Here is a 21,376-nt window from a genome sequence, read left to right on the forward strand (position 1 = left end):
TAGAGGTTTGGAGGTTTTTAAAATGTTAAGTGACACGATGGATTGTAATCCTAATACTGAAAAATAAAAATCCTATTCCAGAGTAATGCAACTTTGAAAATTATTCTGATATAATAGTAACATTAGCAGAAATATAAGTCAAATTACACTGTAAAATTAACCTCTACTTTTGTTTATTTTCTGTTATTATATTACTATTTTTAGAGTAGTTTGACCTTCATTGCATAGAATGGAAGCTGCTTAAAGGATGAATCAGCAATACATATGGAAGGAGGTTGCTCTTGGTAGAAACTTTGCCTCATTTGTGCAGATTAACATCTGGCTCTTGTTGATTATCATATTGACTACACCACACTCTAACAGTAGGAATTCATGAAGGAATTGTCACAAGTTAAGCTAGGATGTCTAATTTACTATAAATCAGTTCATCTTCAGTTGTTTTCTATAAAATGTATACTATGCCCTAGCAGCACATGCAAAAGAAGTTTGCTCCTAACCAAGAAAATAAACAGCTTGGAATTGGCTCATACTGACCTGACAATAACAATTTGCATGCAGGCAGTTAATGCAAAACAGCTGACTTGGAGTAATTTCCTTAGAATGAGGAGTTAGAGACCAAGCAGGTTACTGGTGTATGTGTCCTCTCTATATACATGCACTAAGATTATATCAGACAGTCTGGCAACATTTTGATAAAATACAGCTACACCTGGATCTTATGCCAATCTAAGGCATTACCTTGTTTCCAGAAAACTTCACTTCTTCAAGCTACATCTTTCTGGCAAGGTGAAAATATGTGAAATAACGTCCTTGTTCCTCAAACTTGAGACTTTTCACATTGTGCAAACGAGGGCACATAAATACTCTTGCCATCTTATTTCAAAAGCTCCCATACCTTCTCAGTGATTTCTCACAGGTAGCTCCTCACAGCACTGACTCCTTCACGGCACAACCAACCAACTCCAACTCTCTCCTCACCCACTCTTTTATAGCACTCATCCTTATTGGACACAGCTGTGGCCTGTTCCTAATCTTTGGTGATTAGCACAGCTGCAGCTCCTCAGGTGTGAGACTACCTTCTGCACTATCTTTATTTTCTTACATTCTATCCCTCCACAAAATACCTGCTTAGGTTTATTTGTGGCTATGCCATTCACAGTCTTGTAGCACATAACTATCCTAAACTTCAAAACTCAACAACTCTAAGACAATAAAGCCTGTTCCTGCTCTCAGGTTTTAGAACTAATTTCTTAAGGTTTATTTGTTTATTCTTTATAGCTTTTACAATGCTATTTATTTATTTCTCTGCTGTACTCCATTTGTTACACTGAAAGCATGAAAGATGAGCAAGAATACAACTTGAATTACACCCCATGCAGTGAGGCCATGCAGAGACCTCAGAGCCTCCCCAGGCAAACAGGCACAATGTTATCTCCAAGCCCTTTCTCCCTCCAAATATCTGCCCTTCTGCTGGGGGCAAGGCAGCAGGGCAAAGAAGACATTGTTCTGTCCCACCCCATTCCTGGCACCGCAGTCCAACAGCAGCATGGAAATCTTGGCAGGGAACACTGATGCCAGGGCCACTTGAGCAGTTGCATGGGGCACGCAGCCAGAGGCTGCCCAGCTGCTGCTGGAAGGGGCTCCAAGTCCCCCTCTCACCTACTGGGCCTCCCTGGCTCCACAAACCACTCACCCAAACACTGCAAACTGGAGCAATATCATGGAGGCTTCTCCCCATCCACAAGCCCTTCTATTAACTAGTACAGGCTCTGCTTGGTGGGTAACTGCAATGATCCAGGCACAGGCTGGATGCTGAACTCATTTAAAGAGGCCTCAGAATCACCTCTGCCACCAGAAATAAAACCAAAACCGCTTCAGAGTCAGTATAGCTGTGATTTGTCTGTTCCTAAAGAGAATTACATGAGCATAGGAATTTATTTGTCAGTGGGCAGTCTCAGCTTTGTACTAGACATATGATTTTATATGAAATCCAGATGTCATTTAGAACAGTGTCAAAAGTCAGACTAAAATTAGTATTCACTGAATGAGTTTTTAAAAGAAAAAATGTGCCTTGCAGCTCAAAGAAGGAACTGTAAAAATATCTCAGACTCATGTATTTCTCTTAGCAATGTCAATGGGGTACAAATATATAAGTCTAAAGAAACAAGAATGAAAATACTTTCCATGTTTCTGTTCAGATATGGCTCATAACTTGGGATCAAATTAGGAGGCACAGTAGTTCCCCCAGAGTACAGATCTGTCCACCAATACTCTTTGATTTACATTCACAAAATCTACCTACCTGAAAATATTTCAAAGTACCAAGATGGGCTCTCTACATTTATTTAGCAAACAAATGAAATTACTTTCAACAGTCTTAGGTTTACCTAGGCAATACCAGAATTCTCTGCACACTAGTCTACTAGTTAGTGTAAGTAGGGGAAAAAAGCCCAAAATACTGCTTATTTTGTTTTGGAACAGCCACACCAAAGCTCTACCTTCCACTCTACAGAGTGAGTTCACCTTCACGCCATGCTGTGCCTACCCAAATTGTAGCAGTCACCCGCTTTCCCCGAATAAAATGGTGCTTTATTTGTAAAGATGTAAATAAAGCTCTCTTTGTTCATGAAAGATCCCTATTCTTTTCAGCAAAAGGCATGATCTCATCATTCTGATATAATTGTCCCATTAGTTGCATGAAAAGAAACTTTGCATTGCCACAGCTGAGAGAGATCACTCTAGCAGGTGAATTTGAGAGTCTAGAGGGATGTTTACAATTTACCTCATCAGCAGGAAGAAGAATATGTGTCATTTAGCTGTTCCCTAAGAGTGAGAAAGAAAGCAAAATCAGCATGGGGCTAGGCTGACATCGAGATGCCATTCAAAGAGTGTCCAGACCCAACAATGTCTCAGCCTCATAATAAGCCTTTTACGATCAGTTGGCCCTCAGCTGCACTGCAAACTTCCATTTCAGAAAGGGATTAAGGATATCTTTTAGTCAGGAACATTCCATTGCACCTTCAGGAACACCCATTTGCATTAATGGTTGGCTTTGATATTTTCTGCTGCATGGTCCTCTTTAAGTTCTGCGAAGACATACTTCATGTAGCTTTTTTATTAATTGCAGGTTTCTGGTTAAAAAATGTTTAGATTTGTAAGACACAGCAAGGAGAATTTCAGAAATGAAATATTATTATAGTTTGGTGTTTGTTTTTTTTTTTTTTAAAGAAGAAAACATTATGGTCATACAATAAATAAATTTCTCTGTTGTAATAGAGACTACTATTCACTACAAATTTTGAGCTAGACTTTTTTCTCATCACTCTTCTTTCCAGAGTTCTAAACAAAGTGAATAAAAGGTGATCAGACACAACAGCTGTATGAAAGAAAAATCCTTTCTTTCAGATGCATCTCAGTAAGTAGTCTCAGCAACTGAACACTCACTCTTGGACTGACACAGTACTTGAGTAGTTTCTAAAACAAACATTGCCAGAGTGAGCTACAATAGACATCATGTTACCCTTCAGTGCTTTGAGAGTTTCCATTTATTGAGACTGACAATTGCAGAAGCTTGATGCTGAAATAGCAGTACTGATCTGGGGAGGTGGTGGAGTCACCATCCTTGGATGTGTTTTAAAGAAAATTGGATGTGGCACTTGGTGCCATGGTTTAGTTGAGGTGTTAGGGCATGGGTTGGACTCGATGATCTTGAAGGTCTCTTCCAACCTTGTGATTCTGTGATCTGGATGCAAGAACGCTGCATTAAGCAGCCAGCATGTTCCCTAAGTCCCTCTAGGAAGACTGAAAGTCCTCATAAGAATATGCTGTTCTTGGTGATTAAAGCCAGAAATTCAGGAATGTGGAGTTACAAATTAGATCTAAGCACTAGAGAAGGCAAGACCAAGTCAAACTATCTCCAGTACAGGTCCTTTTACTACTCCCAGTTGGATATAGTGGTGCAGACTGACACCACGCCAGAACAGGTCAACAGACTTTTCACCTTTCCTCCAGCTCATCCTCTCATGGCCCTAGGATTGCAGTTCCCCCCTTGCACTCACATCACTGCTGCTTGGATTTCACTTCAAATATCTTGTTTGCCTTTTTGTTTCAGAGTTTGTGTCTGACCTCACATGTATGGCTGTTCTCTTTGCTTAAGATCATGACCTCTTGGATTTTGGGACTGAGTGGAAATACATCATCATCTTCAACAGGAAGCTCCATTTGAGAGACCATATATGTCTGACCTGCTAGCAATTAGGCCTATCATATTAACATAGAAAATAGACCTCATCCTATCCTCACATAAGTAAGGAAAATTCTTGGCAAGAGGAACCATAAATTGCCTCCTTAGATATCATTATTTAGATATCTTTTATTTATAAAGTTTCATATCCTGAGATATATAAACTAGGCTGAGCATTGTGGAATTCTTCCTCTGCAGAGAGGAAGTTTGGCCTCCCACACTAATAAGTCCTCAACTCATGCATCTCAATGAACAAATGCTTGAGCAACTCCCACATTACCACATTAACTCAAAAGCATCTTAGGACAACCTTCATGTAAGCATTTCAGCATGTATGAATGGGATTCATGAGAAAGCAGGTTTTCAAGAGCTGCAGTGCGCTCCAGGGCATTGACAGACCCCCACAGTCTCTGCTGTTGTTCCTGCAGCATTTGTTCCCCATTTTGCTGCAGTTACAGTATGAGAGCATCTGGATTTCAACCCAACTGCATCAAAGAATAGCACTGCCCCTGTAGGTGGGCTGATCCTTAGTCAAGCTTACAAAGGCATTCTCATCCTCAGCATCACTGTTCCAAGCTGGCCTGCTTTCCACTCCAGCATGTCTTTTTGACTGGAACAGGCTCTAAGTACTGACACCCTGCTCTAAGTCACATGCCTGTAGAAGGGAGCAGATCAGCAGCATGGGTGGCTCCTGGCTGTGGAAGTGTCAGAAGCAGCTTTTGCAGGGTGAGGGGTGTCTACAAGACCCCCGCCCCTACAGCAGATATGCTTGCTTCCACTCAGGTTTTGGAATAACTAATTTATCTCAAGAAACTCCTCCAGCTCAGAAGAGGTTACAACCTCCAGCCGCCTGTCATCACCCTTCTGCTTGAGATTATCTGCTGGAGGGGCTCTTATTACAAATGTTCCACAATCTGTTGCCTTCAAAGAGAACCAAGTTAACTTGAAAAAAAAAAAAGTCTTTTCAAGCTAACTCATTTTGACAGACAAGTTAGAAAATGACAACATGCACAACGAATGGATCTGAGATGATGATAATCACCAGCTGAAAAGATGGTGACAAGCAGGTGAAGGGCAGTTAGCTCTTCTGAAAACATAGCAAGATCCAGGCAGTAACTTCTGCCCAAGACTTCATTAAACTAGTTTTGAATTCTAAAACACAGCTTATTTTCTATACATTGCTAGAATAAAGAATAATTAATTCTCATATGTAGCTAAAGCTAACGTCTACTTAATCTACCAACAACATTCCTGCACAGCCAAGTGTTAAAGTATACAGTCTCCTCCCAAAATCTTTTTTTTAATGACCTGTCAACTTCCTTACCTTCAATGGATCAACATTTTCCTGTTTGTCTCATTCTATGCTCCAAAAAAAAAAGGTGTTTCATTTTTCATGTTACACATGCAAGTTCCATGTTAGTATACAAATTTCTCTTTGATTCTATACTCATATATGCTTTTGCAATGACACAAAATAAATTTCATCTTTCTACAAAGAGTGGATAAGGAACTTCATGCCATTAAAAAAAAAAAAAAACACAAAAACCTCCTTGCTGAAGCAGAGCAGGAGAATCTCACCTAGACCCTTCCTAAGAGGGTAAACATCTTACTGCCGCATAGCTGCTTTCATGTCTGGTGATGCCAGTGATTGTTCTTCTTGTGAGTAATCCTGCAGTGCTACAGCAGTTCCAGGAAGCCTCAGCTCTTCTAGGGGAGGGTCCTGTTTGTTTGCTTGGAGCTTGGAGGGGATTTTTTACTGCCTGGAGCTTTGGCAGTAATTCCTCTGGGGACTCCAGGAGTGATCACAGTGGAGAAGGGTACACAGAAATTATAGAGCCTACGCAAGAAATAGGTAGCATATGCAAGAGGCTTTGAAATAACTTCCCAACATACACCAGCTGCCTATCATGGACTGACTGACCCCAGAAAAAGCTATGCAGTTGTGAAGGAGAAGCAAATGAGTTTTGGGGAATCAAAAATTTGCCTGCATTAAAAGGTTTATACAAGCAAATGGTGAGATTAAGCACTGACTGCTGCTCCAGGTATGCAAGGGCTTTCAAAATTTCATTCCATCATTAAATTTATTTGATTTCTAAAAATGCCAAACCCCTTCAATTAGTACTCAACTACACAATGGGTTGCTAGTCTGTAAATCAGCAATATTTCCAGATGTAAGTTTTAGGCTCACGGATCTGTTTTCACAGTTAAAACCAGGTAAGAATCTTTATCTCATGATCTCAGTTTATGCTCACATCCTGTTCATACACATCTTGCTTTCTGTTTTATCACAAGAAAAATAAAGCTCAGACTTTTTACTACCCCTTCTGTACTTTCATTTAATTCTTCTAGCTTTTTAATATTGTAATATTTATTCAATTTTCAGATATTGTTAACAACCAAGGGGATCCACATTTTCCTTTCTTCTTTTTGACTCCCTAGAGAAAAAGCTAAGGGCCTGGCAAATGCATAGTTTTAAAATTTAAAACTAAAACCATTAAAAGTTAATGCTGTGAGTCCTTTTTCTGTATGGTTATTCATACCAAATATGCCAAATTTACAAGACCATGAAGTACGTAAGTAAGCCTTCAAAAGGCAGGAGTTTGTGAGAGTTTTTAGAGATAACATCTGTTTAAACCATTAGAAAATGAACTTAAACAGTTCATTAATGTTTGTTTTGTCAAGTAATCTCTGTATTTCATTAAATTAATATTTCCTAACAATTTATTTCCCTAACATTCAGCAATACAATTTAGAAAGGAAAGCATATTTGTTCAAGAGCAGCTTGCAACAGAACACAAGGTCCAAATATTCTGGAATTTTGAGAACTCTACTCCACACTGTTGTCTTTATTATGCTGGAAGAGAGAGAAAACTGTGAGAAGCTGTAGCAACATCAAAATGAGAAGGACATTTTAATACTTTACCTTTGTGCCGAGTGTTTCCCGTAGAGCAAATAAATCAAGAAACCACTCAAATACCAAATACTGAAAAAAACCCCCACAATGCAATACTAAAATTTTCTAAAACCTACCATAAAGACTTGTCAGACAATCCACAGGGTGACACTCTGTGATTTACCAGAAAGGTGGGTTAAATTACAAGCCTTCATTGTTTTGGCATTGCCCTCCCTTTCTGTGGAGGTCTCCAAACATTGATAGATAGAGCATGCACAGGAACAAACTGAAGCTCTGAGCTGATTTTCACACAATTGCTGAAAACCTGTAAGATAAAGGTGAAGAACCACTGAAGAACAGATTACTGAGACAGAAAAAAAAAAAATCTGCAGTATGAGGACACAAGATATTTCTTCTGAATACAGAAATTGCACTTGCCTATCCATCATCCTTTACTATGAACCACCTTTCAAAGACTATTTCTCTCTAGTACTCGTGAGTCATTTTCTAGCATCGCGTCTTTGGCAGCTTGAAGCATTTTGAAAGTGAAAGCAAATAAAATTGCTTTTAATGCACTCATAAGAGGGTACTTCAGGTTTTTTAAAAGCCATTTTTTCTCTATCTTTTAGCTGCTAGGAGGCTTTAAATGGGACCCCTGTAGGTTTTTGTCTGTAAACCATACGAGAGCATAAAAGCTTGGAAAACTTGCAGAGATTCTGAAGCAGGTTCACACAGCTTCATTGAAACTGTGTGTGGTTTTGAAGCTCACCAGGACTCTACTCACCAGGAACCATTTAAAATTGCCAACTTATGAAGTAGATTTAAAACTCAAAAGATTATGATGAAAACCTAAGACTTATTTTGTAGGCTTCCAGCTTGAAAGAAAAAAAAAAAACTTTCTGTAAACAGGGAGGAATGGGTTTTCATTCTCTAAAGGTTTTGGGGTATTGTTTCTTTGAAAACACATACAGGAGCCTGAAAAGGGGATCAGAATAACCTCTGTAAACACAGCCTGAATTAATCTGCATCAAAGTAATTTACCTGTATCAAAAGAATCAAACTGATCAATCCATTATAGCAACACGTGGTGGCTCAACTATCCTAAAAGCACTTGCAGGATGGTTACAATTGAAATGCATCAAATCTTTCCATCTTTGGAGATGACTCTGCTCAACCCACTTTTCTATCAATCAGAACAGCCAGCAAGAAAAGTAGGCTTGGAAAACCACCATAAATACCATGAGAAATGAGAAACTACTTTCAATTATCTGAAGAATCAGTCATAGAAGATGTCATGACTCTCTCTCTATTTTGTATTGTAAGGTTTATTAGGACTCAGTGCTACAAAAGAAAATGGAAAAATGTTGGTTTGAATGGCAAGGAAGGCATGAAAATTTATCACAATAGAGTCTAATACAGTATTTTCTTCTTTCTGTACCTATACAGTCATCTTTGAAGGCCCTGAAAGCTCTGTGAACAAAGATTGGGTTTTTACTTCAGTCAGCCCAGAAACTCTAGCAAGATCCCAAGAAGTTAATGGACAGAAATGAAACTGCTTTTCATGATTTCTGATGGCAAGCAGTACAGTGGAGGATGTCTGCTACTATTTAAATTTGTTGTGTGATTTGTTGTGTGATTTTTCCACTAGTGGTTGCTTTTGGCTTTTATACTCATTATTTAGAAATTTTATATTCATTGATAAAAAAGGATATTCAACAGTCCTGTTGATTTCAGATTAAACATTCAATACAACAGCAGCTGTGCAGTGCCAAGAAATCCACGACACTTTTCACTAGGGTCATAAAGAACATGGGGTTGCTCATAGAAGCTTATTTTTCCACAGTCACAACCAGCCATGGAATTAATTCCTAACTTGGGAAGGTCTATGTAACAACTCTACTGTTAATATATAATACACCAAAAGCTGACATTTTCTTCCTATTTGGCTTGGAATCCGTTGGCCCACACCAAATGATCAAAATCTGTAATATGAGCCCTTGCACAAGAGCAGGAGGAAGTAAAGATCACCAGTTGGTGAAGTCCTTAGACTAGCTGAAGTTTTTAAGAGCTTCCAGAGGTACAAAGGAAAATATTCAAACCTTGAAGAGGATGCCAAAACATTTATTCCTGCCTATTTGGAGGGGACAGAGGTCCTGACCTCAAATGTAGGGACAGGAAGCAAAATACACTGACTAGGTGCTTAAAAGATGAGTGCCAAAGGAAGTTCCACTGAACACCTTATGTGTACACTTGTAGCAACCTTCAGTGCTTCAGAAGAAGGGAAGGGAAGGGAAGGGAAGGGAAGGGAAGGGAAGGGAAGGGAAGGGAAGGGAAGGGAAGGGAAGGGAAGGGAAGGGAAGGGAAGGGAAGGGAAGGGAAGGGAAGGGAAGGGAAGGGAAGGGAAGGGAAGGGAAGGGAAGGGAAGGGAAGGGAAGGGAAGGGAAGGGAAGGGAAGGGAAGGGAAGGGAAGGGAAGGGAAGGGAAGGGAAGGGAAGGGAAGGGAAGGGAAGGGAAGGGAAGGGAAGGGAAGGGAAGGGAAGGGAAGGGAAGGGAAGGGAAGGGAAGGGAAGGGAAGGGAAGGGAAGGGAAAATTTCTTCCTGAAGCTTAAGGGTAAGTAGCAATTCTGAAGCATGGCATCAATACAGCAAAAGTGTAATGTAAACAGATACTCAAGTAGTCTGTTAAAAAAAAAAAAAAGTAAGAGAGAGGAGGGGGAGAGGTACTATTCAAGTACTACTCAAAGAGAGCAAAGTCTGGAAGAGCACAGCCCATGGCTGGCATCTTGGCATTTCTTTTCCACTAGACCAATTTGAAGAAAATCCCTGCAAAGAAGCTTTCATAAGATGGCATTTTTGTGATTCAGTATAGCACCAATATTCCTTTTGAGTTTTATAACTGTTCCTAGAACATTCTTGGCAATGAATTTAAACTTTTGAAAGAGGTCGCATTTCACTGTAAATGGTTATCTGGTATTCACAACACAAAATAAGCATTTGAATATTTATTGTGAGCACATTGCATTTTAGGGAGAACACACAAAGATTCTTACCACAATTATCTTGTTCCAGCTTTAATATATTAGCTGTCACCTCTTTAATGGATCTTGTGAGAAAGGAAAGTTTCTTTCTTTAACTCTCTTTTCCCCCTGAACGCAATTACCACCTCATTCAGAGCTCTTTGTGTCCACCTAATCTCTCTGATTATGTCTCTGACACCACCACAATACTCCATGACTGACATACCTGACAGCTGTGACTGGTGACAGAGCACTCACAATGCAAACCAGCTCTATGCAGGATGAGTATTACCTACCGCCAGCCTCCCAGAACAAACATGGAAGGAAGGTAGAAGGGGTGGGGGCATTTCAGCACCAGCCTAACCCCTACCGATTCTGCCTCCTTTTAGAGCCAAACAGCATTGACGAGCAGAGCCTCTTTGTACATACCTACCTAATGAACCAATTGTTGGATGAATACAAAAGCACACCCATTAGTATTTTAATTTTTAATTTATAGAGTGGAAAATGCATGTTTGGAGACCTGACTTACAAGCAGGACTTGATGGATCATTTTGTCATGCTCCAGCCCTTTCATGCTCCTCTCTGGGTCATAACTCCCAGCTGGTGCTCAACTGTCAGACTGAGGCAGGTGGCTATGGATGAGAGCCTGTGAGGAAAGACATACCTGAAAATGTCATTCCCAGACAACAAACTGCCCCTGCAATCAAGGACAAACTGTCTCAGCATTCAGCATTTTGAGCCATAAAGACATGAATTTGTGTTACAAATAGTTGCCAAGTACAATGGCAGTAATGAATACACTAATCAGGAAAAATATTAGAGTGCTTTATAAAGGGTCTTATACTTTATACTTTTTTATACTTTAAAATTCCATGGTTTTCAGTAGTATTTATACTTCAAAAGCTTCAGCTTGTCAGCACTGACTACCTTTTTTCCCCCATGGAAAAAACCCCAAAACTATGAGAATTTTGAGAACAGGGATAAAGCTGATTATTCAGACCAAGCAATTTTGTTGCATCTTTCTGAGCTTTTGAGCAGCTCTAGAAATTACATATTCTTAGAATGAGAGAAAAGGTGCAAAAATAAAAAAAAATAATAAACATTTTCATGTAGGAAATGTCTAGAGCCAAAAAGTAGCACCCAAGGATCCAGTTGTAAAAGATGATCAGATAATATTTACAGACAATTAATCCCAGTGCGTTATATCAATCTAATTTTACATCTGAAAACTGCTCATGTAAGACTGTCCTCCAACAATCATATAGCAAAAGTAAAACATCCAGGATGGAGGGATATGCTCAGGAAAGCTTTGTGGTCAAACAGTGTGGTATTGAAAGCAGAATTTTCATTTTATATCTTAACCTCCTTATGCTGCAAGTTAGGTGTTTATGCTATTAGTATAGATTGTGCACATTGAATTAAGTTTGAAAAGATTTCAGGATAAGTTTTAGCAAATTAATAAAATGTCTAAAGAAAATCCACTTTTTAATCCACCATGGTCCAGCCTGCAATACTTCCTTATTCTGTACTTGAAGTTACCACTCCATAGGAACCTGTAAGGCAGATTCCACATTACTTAATGTATCAGTGAACTAATGCAGTGCTCTAAAGGCGAAAAATCATTACTGTTATAAGAACATTGAGAAAAATATTTTCTACTGGTAATACCAACTCAAATTTTCAAATGGGAAGCTAGAAACAATATTCTACTTAACTGCAAATTTGGGGAGAAAATTGGTATGATGCAAACACTACCACTTAAAAAATTATTAAGTCACCTTTCTTACTGAATATGAGGCATCATGGCAGGCAGGTGGATCCTTCACCCAAATACTTGATGTTTGTCATTCTTATAAAAAGATGTATATTCTTCATTTATGGTATACAATGAAAGCAGTAAGGCATGAACTTGTGTTACCTGGAGGTTTTTTGGAAACAAGGTAGAACAAGATAGCTGTGACTAAAAGTCAGGATACTCAATTACAGTACGAGGGACAACTGATCTTATGTCACCTGCCCACTCTCTCACCGACTTCCAAGGACTTTGGCTCCCAGAATGCCTTTTCTCATTTCCAAAGATGCTGCAGTATGGCAAGCTAACATGCATAAGATACATAACCTCAGATACATAAGATCGCGTACATAACCTACTAACATAACCTACTAACCTCACAGTGAATCTTGTTACCCCTCAACTCCTCCACAAATCATAGGAACAAGAATATACCAGTATCTGACCTATCAGGCATTCCTACCACAGAAATGCCCAGAGTATTTAGTATTCTATTTCAAAAGGCCAGCACTGGCCTCAGTAATTTACTTTATTTATCAAAAAACACTCACAAAATTCTCTTTACCATTATAAGCTTTTATATAATCAAAATAACCTTCTAGACAGCCAGGCCTTGATATGCACCTATACAAGGTTTTCTGAACACTAATTAGTTTCAGATGCCAGGGCAACCATCTCCAAAACACACTGAAGCACGTGTACAGAATGTATTACAACCCCATTTGCAGCCAATGATGTGAAAACTTTACAAAGCTCTTGAATAATTATGATTACTAATATCCCAATTAGGTTGAACAGGTACACAGACATCCTCAGTGCTAGACACTTAATGAATTTTTAAAAATAATTATTTTCTGAATTTCCTTTCTGACTGGTATTAAAATCAACAAGCAAGATCGCTGTAATTAAAAAGACATAGTTTTAGGTTTGTTTGGGTTTTTTTTAAGTTTGCTGCTTGGGGCATTTGAGGCAATCTTGCCAGTCTGAGACAAAAGATTGCAGCCAGCAACATGAGAAAATTGAAAAAATGTTTCAAAGCTGTCAAAGATCAAAATGAGAAAAGAATTATACCTAAAGTTAATTCTGCTTACTTTATTAAAAGTATTACAGCTTAAAATCTTAATCAAATCAAATTCTGGACAGAATTGTTCTGTTTTTCTGCATCTCTAAAAGAAGTAGACAGAAATCAGGACTTCTTCACTGTAAGCACTGGAAAAATCAAAGCAAGATTGTCTTGACTACAGAAGTTTATTATATAAATAAAGCAATCATGGGGAAGGAAGCAATCTTATTTTGTGGAGAAGGAATGGAACCAGTTTGAAATGACTGCAAAGAAAGTGAAAGTCATTATTAGGAGTGAAACAAGCACAGTGGGCTGCAAACAGGTACCAAAATAATTCACATCACCTGCAAATCAGGATTATGAAGACAGGTCATTTGCTCATACTTAGATGTATTTCACCTGTATATATTTACATATTTATGTACACAAGCATAGTTCACCAGAATATCCACAGCAGCACATTCTGCGTCCTTTTTCTCCCTTACATCCAACCCAGGAGAAAACATAGGAAAAAATGCATAACCATTCCTCCCAATTCTTCTCATCTCAAGAACTCAAGAAAAGTCCATAGGAGAAGTATGAACAGAGTCACAGACAGCAGGCCTAGCAGAGGAGTAAAACACAAAGACAATTCAGAATTTACACCAAATACTTCATTATCCAAAATCAGGGCTTCTTATTGTAATTCAAAGGCAGCTTAGTCTTTTTTTCAGCTCTGGAAGAGACTTCCAATTGTGCTTCTAAAACTGATCAGACACGGGTTTTTGTACACTAAGGTCCTTCTTAAATGAAGCAGCCAAGCCTCTCAAGCTAAGGCAGCAGGCAGAAGATTCCCTCTATTCCAATTCTGTACTCAGAAGTACACAGGCATCACAGCAATTGAGGAAACACGAAACATCTGGCAGAAAGAGGGCAAAAAGAACATGGTCACAGTATCTCATAGACATGAACTTACATGTTGGGAGAATAAGGTGACAAGACTTCTCATCTCTAGTTTAATTTCTTTTAATAAATCTGCCCTTCCTGGTTTCCAGACTGCTGAGAAACAGCAGCTTTAGTATACTTTTACTTAACACTGATGGTATGTACCAAAGGCAATGCAGAGGGTACTTCAAGTCTTTCCACCCTGCTTTTTCACATTTCAGCTGTTTTAAATGCTGTTAAACCAACAACCTCCTACTAAAACAAATTTCAGTCACACTCCTACCAACCTGAAGGAGGGAATAATGTACATATGCTATGACAGAATAACACAAAAACCTGCACTTCTATCTTAAAGCAACTTTGGCCATACATGCTACAAAAATAAAATAGAAGACAGAGCCAAAGGCTACAAGCAATATGATATTGGAAAAGTCATGATGGTGAAGTCCCAGGTCACTGAAAAAAGGAAAACATTGCACCCATTTTTAAAAGGTAGAAAGGAGGAGCCCAAGAACTACTGACCCATCAGCCTCACATCTGTGCCTGGGATAATCATGGCACAGCTCCTCCTAGAAGCTATGCTAAAACACATGGAGGACAGGGAGACAACTTGAGACAGGCAGCACCCTGCACCAAAGGGAAATCCTGTCTAACCAGCCTGATGGCCTTCTGCATGGAGCGGCTACATCAGGGAAAAAGGGAAGGGTTACAAATGTTATCTCGACTCTTTAAAGCCTTTGGCACAGTCCTGCACAACATCCTTCTCTCTAAACTGTCTGATTTTCGGCTGTTTGGATAGCCTGGAAAGGCCCGGGGTGGCCTTGGGGCAGCCCGCGCTTCAAAGATGAGAAGAGGCTTCAAATCTTTTCTCGGTCTCGGTGTTTATTAATTGCTTATCTAAAAGATTTTCTCTCGGCCCGACAGAGGTCTGCTCAGCAGCCAGCCATGAGCACACTCCTTGCCCTCCAGGGCGGCCACCTATATTTATACTCAAAGTTACGTATACAATATTTATCATTTTTCCCCAATACCTTTTGCCCTTATTAACCAGTGCACTTTTAGTAATGACCAATCCCAAAGTGCCACCATCACCACAGAAGATGGAGGAGAAGAAGAAGAAGAAGAAGGACAGGACACGCCCCAATTCCTCCATCTTACTTCTCTAAACCCCCCTGTACAGAAATCCTAAACCCTGTGTTTCCCTCTCAAATTAACTAATCCCTTCACCATTCACTCCGGTGAAATCCTCCTATCCTCATACAAGTGTCGTCTCCTGTGTAGGATCAAAGTCCAGCCACCAGGCACTTCTGGCAACATTCCAGGACTCCTGAGCCCCCCAAGGGTGGTCTCAGTGACTCGTCACGTGAGTCCTGAGGTGCTGAGATCCCACACTAAACTGGAGAGAGATGGATTTGATGGGTGGACTGCTAACTGGCTAAGAAATTGTTTGGATGGTCATATCCAAAGGGTAGTGATCGCTGGCCCAGTGGGCACCAGTGCCAAGTGCTGTCCCTCAAAGGTCCATACTGGGACGAGTGTTATTTAATATCTTCATTGGTGGTACAGAAAAAGGGATGGAGTGCACCCTCAGCAAGTTTGCAGACACCAAGCTGAGCAGGGAAGGACACACCTGAAGGATGGGATACCATCCACAGGAACCTGGACAAGCTCAACAAGTGAGCTCTTGGGAGTCTCTTGAGGTTTAACAAGACCCAGTGCAAGGGGCTGCATCTGGGTCAGGGCAGCCCCAGCACCATTCATGGGAATGAACAGATCAAGAGCAGCCCTGCCCAGTCCAGCCTGGGGTGCTGGTGGGAGAGAGGCTGCCCATGAGCTGGCAATGTGCACCTGGAGACCAGAAAGCCAATTATACCCTGGGAACAGGCTGCCCAGAGCAGAGGAAGACATCCTATCCTTGGAAGCAAAATTTCAGATCAGACTGAGTTGGGCTCTGAACAACCTCATCAAGTTAAAGTTGCTCCTGTCCATGGCAAGGGTGGTGGACAAGATGACCTTTAAAGTTCCCTTCCAACCCAAACTACTCTATGAATCTATGACATGGCAACAAGGGATGGGGGAACAGTTGCTCAATGACTCCTACAATATAAAAATTAGAGAGTACTCAAATCAGAAATAATCCAGTTTATCACAGGAAAACTCAAATTTTCTTAAAAGAATAATAGACAGTGAATGTTTAGAGTTTGCTGCCACATAGAGCTGTGGAAACAGTCTCAAATGGGTTAAAAAATGTGAACAGGTGAATTCACAAACAGGCCAATAAATGCAGTGAAAAGGCAGAGGTGGGATTCTACCTCCCATCCTTATTCATCTGGTGGCAGACACTGAGGAAATGGAATTGAACCAGTAGGCAGCCAGGCTTCCATCATTTCTCAAAGTAACATCATCTTTGTGTGACTTTCAGAGACAGAATACTGGGTAAGATGCATAATTCTGGAGGGCTGAAGGCATTATTGGTAATGTTAAAATCTACATTGTTTTCACACTGTTAGATTAAAAACAATGCTTATGCTTGCCAATGAACTGTGTAAAAAGGTGGGGGCTGATTGTCAGATCCCAGCATTACCTCATGGAAATGTGATATTCATAGATCAGCTTCTGGACTGCAGTGCCTACCCCTGTTCCCTCACACTCCCCCAAAAATTTAGCATTGTCTAAGAGAAGGCAGCTTGATCCCTTACGTACAGCAAACAATTCTCTGAAACAGACAGAAATCAGGTAGAACCAACTGTTTACAAATAGATTTTATTTCTGAATTTACAATGTTTAAAATAAAATATATCAGTATCTAGCTATTTCTAATAAATGCAAAAATACAAAACTTCCATTTCCTTTAAAAGTGCAGAAACATAAATTACAAAATGGTAACTTTACAACATACAATGTTATTTCTCACTGTTTTTACTATCAAAACAGATTTGTGAAACAAGCACCATAATTTATCTTACAGAAGACTTTTCATCAAAGCAGCATCACAGGGCAAAACAAGTAGGACATTAGTATGGAAATGTAGTAGCAAATCTTTTAATATTTTAAATTATATTAACTGTTATAAATTCTTATAAACAGATAAAAAACTGTTCTATTTTTCTGCAATAGCTTTACCATAAAGCCGAATTTTAATTGGGCCATATCTGCTTGTCAGCACAACGAAGACATCTTCAAACATTCCTTCTACCTTTGGCTTGAACTGGACGGGCACAGCAATGTAGTGACAGGATCTAAAAAGGCAATTGTGGGCATAGAAATTGTTAATAAAGAAGTAAATACTACCTGATAGACAAATTCTTGTCTAGTTTAGATTTTCACCACAATGGTATACTGGATGTGCACCAGATCATCAAGTTTAGTTTTATAGATTTGATTATCTATTTTTCTTCTAAAGGGCTTTCACCTTCAAGGTAATTTTTTCCTTCTGATTATACAAAGTAATACAATACTTTACTGCTGCTTTACCTTGGTAAGCTTGGTCTGCCTCTTGGCAATACTGACAGTGCATAAACTTTATTTAGAGCAAAATGACTACATTTCTTCCCTTCAAACACCACACAAGTACACTAAGATTTCCAAGTCTTTTCTGAAATCCATGCATTTGAAGCTACTAAATTCTATTACTTTTAATTGCCTCCACATTAAGAAATGTTTTGTTGAATTATTGTAAATCAGTACGTCCATCCTCAAACAGCATTTTAGAAATCTTACACCATTTTTCTTACACAATTTTTCCTCTTCTATTTGGATTACATAAAAACATATCAAATGTAATAGGTATCCGTGTTAATTGCCAAAAGCCTAGACTGAATTACTTAAAAATATAAGCTGTAAAAGCAATTGCTGAAAATTCTGAGTGGCAGTCTATTGGATTCCATGGCATCCAATAGAAACATCCAGCTCTGAAACAGGTGGCAGTAACAGGCACAAACTGAAATAAGGAATTATAGAACATCCCCACTTAGTAGAAACAGAAAAGACAGTTTTGTTTGCTTTTACTATTCCTTCATTTTCCTTTCCTTAAGAGTGTATAGTATTGTCCAAAGTCCGCTGGAATGCGCTTATTTCTCCTACTTTTTCTCACAGTGTTCCTTTTTGTACTCCTTTTCTCTACACTAATTCAAGCTATTATAATCAGTCTGTGATTTTAACCTTCTACTCTATCCCTTACCACATCTGAAAGCGTAATACCTGCCTTACACACAATTCTCATTTGCTGGTATCCTTAGTGCTCAAGTAACCACACCAGTGATTTTTTTCTTACAACGGCCTGGTCAATCAAATAAGAGCATACACATTTAGAATAAAGACTGGGATGCTACTGTATTTTTTCATCAGGTGAATACAAAAATAAAGTACTGATTGTACCATAGTGAACTACATCCAACAGTGCACCAAAGGAATACAACCAAATTAGCTTCATGTCTCATACTTGACTGCCAAGTGCTGTATAAACAAATCTGGCAGTGTCTGTCTTTTTAGCCATCTATGATATACAGGCTGAAGATATTTACTCAGCTCATTTAACAGAAAATCAATTTTTTAAAGTGAAGGACGTCAGTATGACTATTTAATCTGTAACTTGCATTATGCTAGAAAACATAAATTTTAGTAGGAATAGAGTGTGAAGCTGCATATAACTAGGCCACCTGAGAATTTACAGAAGTAAATTCAGTAGAAAGCCAGAAGAGATGCAGAAGTCTGTATCATCTCCAAAATAATATATGTATGCTCCCTGATACATTACATAACACTTACTCAAAAAGAACAATATTACCATTCTCAAACTTACACTTTATCAAAAACTTAACAGTAAGTTAGGTATTGCTCTTTCAAAAAGATGGCCACATCTGGCTGTCAAATTTTAATTTCCAGTATATGTACCATATGGCCTGAATGGTACTGAGGCAGAGCAGTTCTTAGCAAATGACAACCATATTGAATTCCTCTTGATCTCTAAATTCAGGTGTCCATTGGGTGGGTGCTAAACACATTATTGTTCTTCCCTAAAAGCAGAGTAAATCAGACATCATGTAGTCTGTTTTGTAATTCTCACAACTGAGAAAAGACTCATCACACTTGCTTCCATTTCATTTTCTCAGCTACAAGACTGGAAAAGTTCAGACTCCAGATGTAATAGCTCTTTGGGCTACTCCATAACATAAATGTTCTCAGAAATTAGGCAATCTGGAAGATTTTTCTCAAGTACAGTAATCAAAAACTATAGTTTCAGGACAAGTAGAATTCTGCTGCAGTTAACTCTTTTTCTCTTAAAACAGCCCTTTTATTTCAAACTTTCCACTATGCCAGCACCTCAGTTAGTCTCTGATTAGTGTATGGCTTTTACAGGTTGTTGCATCAGTTTCAAGCGCCCATTTCTGAAAAGTCAGGCATGTCTGAAGCCTGCTTCACAGACAAACTAATCCTCTAATCCTCAAAACACAACACTGCAGTAAGTTGGAAAAGAAGAGTATGGGCAGTTAGCCCAGTGTAAGTCACAGTAACCAAATGGTTCATCAATGAACAGTGACCACTGACACCCAGAAGGGTGGCTACTGGAAACAAAACTAATTAGTGAAGGGAACAACTCAACAAACAGCTTTACCTTATAGTAGTATTTGGAAAATATACTATTCTGTAATCAGATGGCTTTTGAAAGCAGTAAAATTGGGACACTTTTGTTCTCAAGCTTAAAGTAGGCATAGCAACATGGTAGTCCTTCCGAAAACAGGAATTTGTCATTTTTTAATGCTTTATTCATACTTTTGTATCACTTAAGAGTCATATTGTTAAAAGTATTCTCCTTGCAGTAGAAGAAATTCTAGTCTGTCAACAAATAGAACTCTTTTGGGTGTAAATTGGAGACAGAATTCCACAGCAGAGCTGTGTACTGGTACTTGGGATTGCATAATCAACTGAAGAACTGGCAAAACCACTACACCAAATTCTGAAGGACAAGACTCTTGATATTAGATACAAAGTTTTACTTTCTTTATCTAGATTTAAAACTTGATTACACAGGATTACTTTTAAATTTGGCCCTCAAAATTACGAGCATCCAATAGACCACATTTAGTACATTACAATTTTTTTGGCAAAAAACATAAAAGTAGATGGTACTTTCTACTCTTATACTCTTATTTACAGACTTATATTTCAAGTTCCTACAAAGAGTCCTCTCATCCAATTAGTTTTGACCATTACTTCCTCAGATGCCAAGTTTAGAAGGAAACAGTTACCGACAGCTTTACTGATGTCCTCCTTGATGCTATTCTTGAATAAAAGCCTTTTAAAACACTTCTAACACTTTTTAAAAAAACATCTATCCAAGTCAAGCAAATCTTCTGTGCTTTATGCTCATAAATGGGAGAGCATTATGTTGACTTCAGAGAAATTATTTTTTTTAAATAGGAAAGGCTAGTATTTACAACCAAAGAAAAAACTGCCAAAATTACTAGGAAAAAAATAGTAGACTGACTTTTAAACTTGTTAAGTCTACTTTAGATAAATGCAGCAGGAGTGCATAATCTCATGCAGAAAATATACCAAATAGTTTCTACAGCATTCCTCAAAAATATTTTTGAAATATCAAAGTATCTTCTAGTGAAGTTACTATTTTTTTGTCAAGGACGTCTAAATCAAGTCATCCCGTCCTTTGTGTGCTGCTGTACAGCCTCAGACAGATCCAGGTAGTTGTCTTTATTTGAATAGATGTTATCCTGGTCATTACCCCCCAAAAAACCCTTCTGTGTCTTCTCATGTGAAATATTTAATAAAAAGATGACATTTAAATTGAAACACTAACACAAGCCTAAGAGGGGTTACAACACTTGGCACTGAGAAGTGGCCTTAAGAATACCTTGAATACCTCTGGCTAACACCACCACAGCCCTGTCTATGTGGGGCAGATTAGGACGCAGAATATCTAACTCCATTTACAATTTGCTCACAATTTCTGCTCTCTATAGCCTTAGCTTTCCTGTGTTTAAAATGGGAACCTGTTTAAACACTGAGAATGTATGCTGTACCACTTCTAATGAAACAGTAGCATTTCTGCTTCCTGACAATCCCACTGTTGCAGATGAGCATGTGAGATGCTGCACTTCTTGAAGAGATGACTAATACTACTGGCACATACTTGTAATGAACTCCACAGATGACTGGGATTTTTTTTAGGGACTGCTATCACTAACTCAAAAATTTCTTTTATGCAGGTAAAATGCTGACACAGTTGGTATGACCAGACAATTCCAGTGGCTGCTGAAACCTTGTGTTTGCAGAGAATCTTTGATGCAGCTCTGCAGGTTTGTCAAATTAGAAGCATGATGAAGGCAATTTGCTTGGTCTGTTGTGCAGAAAGTATAAATGGAAGGAGTGACTTGATTGTGCACAGCATGCCAAATGGTTACATGAAGCATTAGGCTTAACATTA

At 38.9% G+C, this 21,376-nt stretch overlaps 2 protein-coding genes across 2 annotated transcripts in view; both read right to left on the reverse strand.

Moving 5' to 3' along the window:
• The window catches only part of LDLRAD4 (low density lipoprotein receptor class A domain containing 4), a 298,763-nt gene extending 297,838 nt beyond the window's left edge, over positions 1–925 (reverse strand). Inside the window, exon 1 of the mRNA XM_064705794.1 lies at positions 896–925. The gene's annotated coding sequence lies outside the window, so the exon portion shown is untranslated. The remainder of the gene's footprint in view (positions 1–895) is intronic.
• A 15,992-nt stretch (positions 926–16,917) lies between these two features.
• CEP192 (centrosomal protein 192) overlaps positions 16,918–21,376 on the reverse strand; it is an 81,267-nt gene continuing 76,808 nt past the window's right edge. The window contains exon 54 of the mRNA XM_064703205.1: positions 16,918–17,174. Within this exon, the coding sequence (XP_064559275.1) occupies positions 17,036–17,174 (139 nt within the window). The 3' untranslated portion in view covers positions 16,918–17,035. The remainder of the gene's footprint in view (positions 17,175–21,376) is intronic.

The sequence above is a fragment of the Zonotrichia leucophrys genome, chromosome 2, assembly GCF_028769735.1.
Source record: "Zonotrichia leucophrys gambelii isolate GWCS_2022_RI chromosome 2, RI_Zleu_2.0, whole genome shotgun sequence".
Lineage (NCBI taxonomy): Eukaryota > Metazoa > Chordata > Aves > Passeriformes > Passerellidae > Zonotrichia > Zonotrichia leucophrys.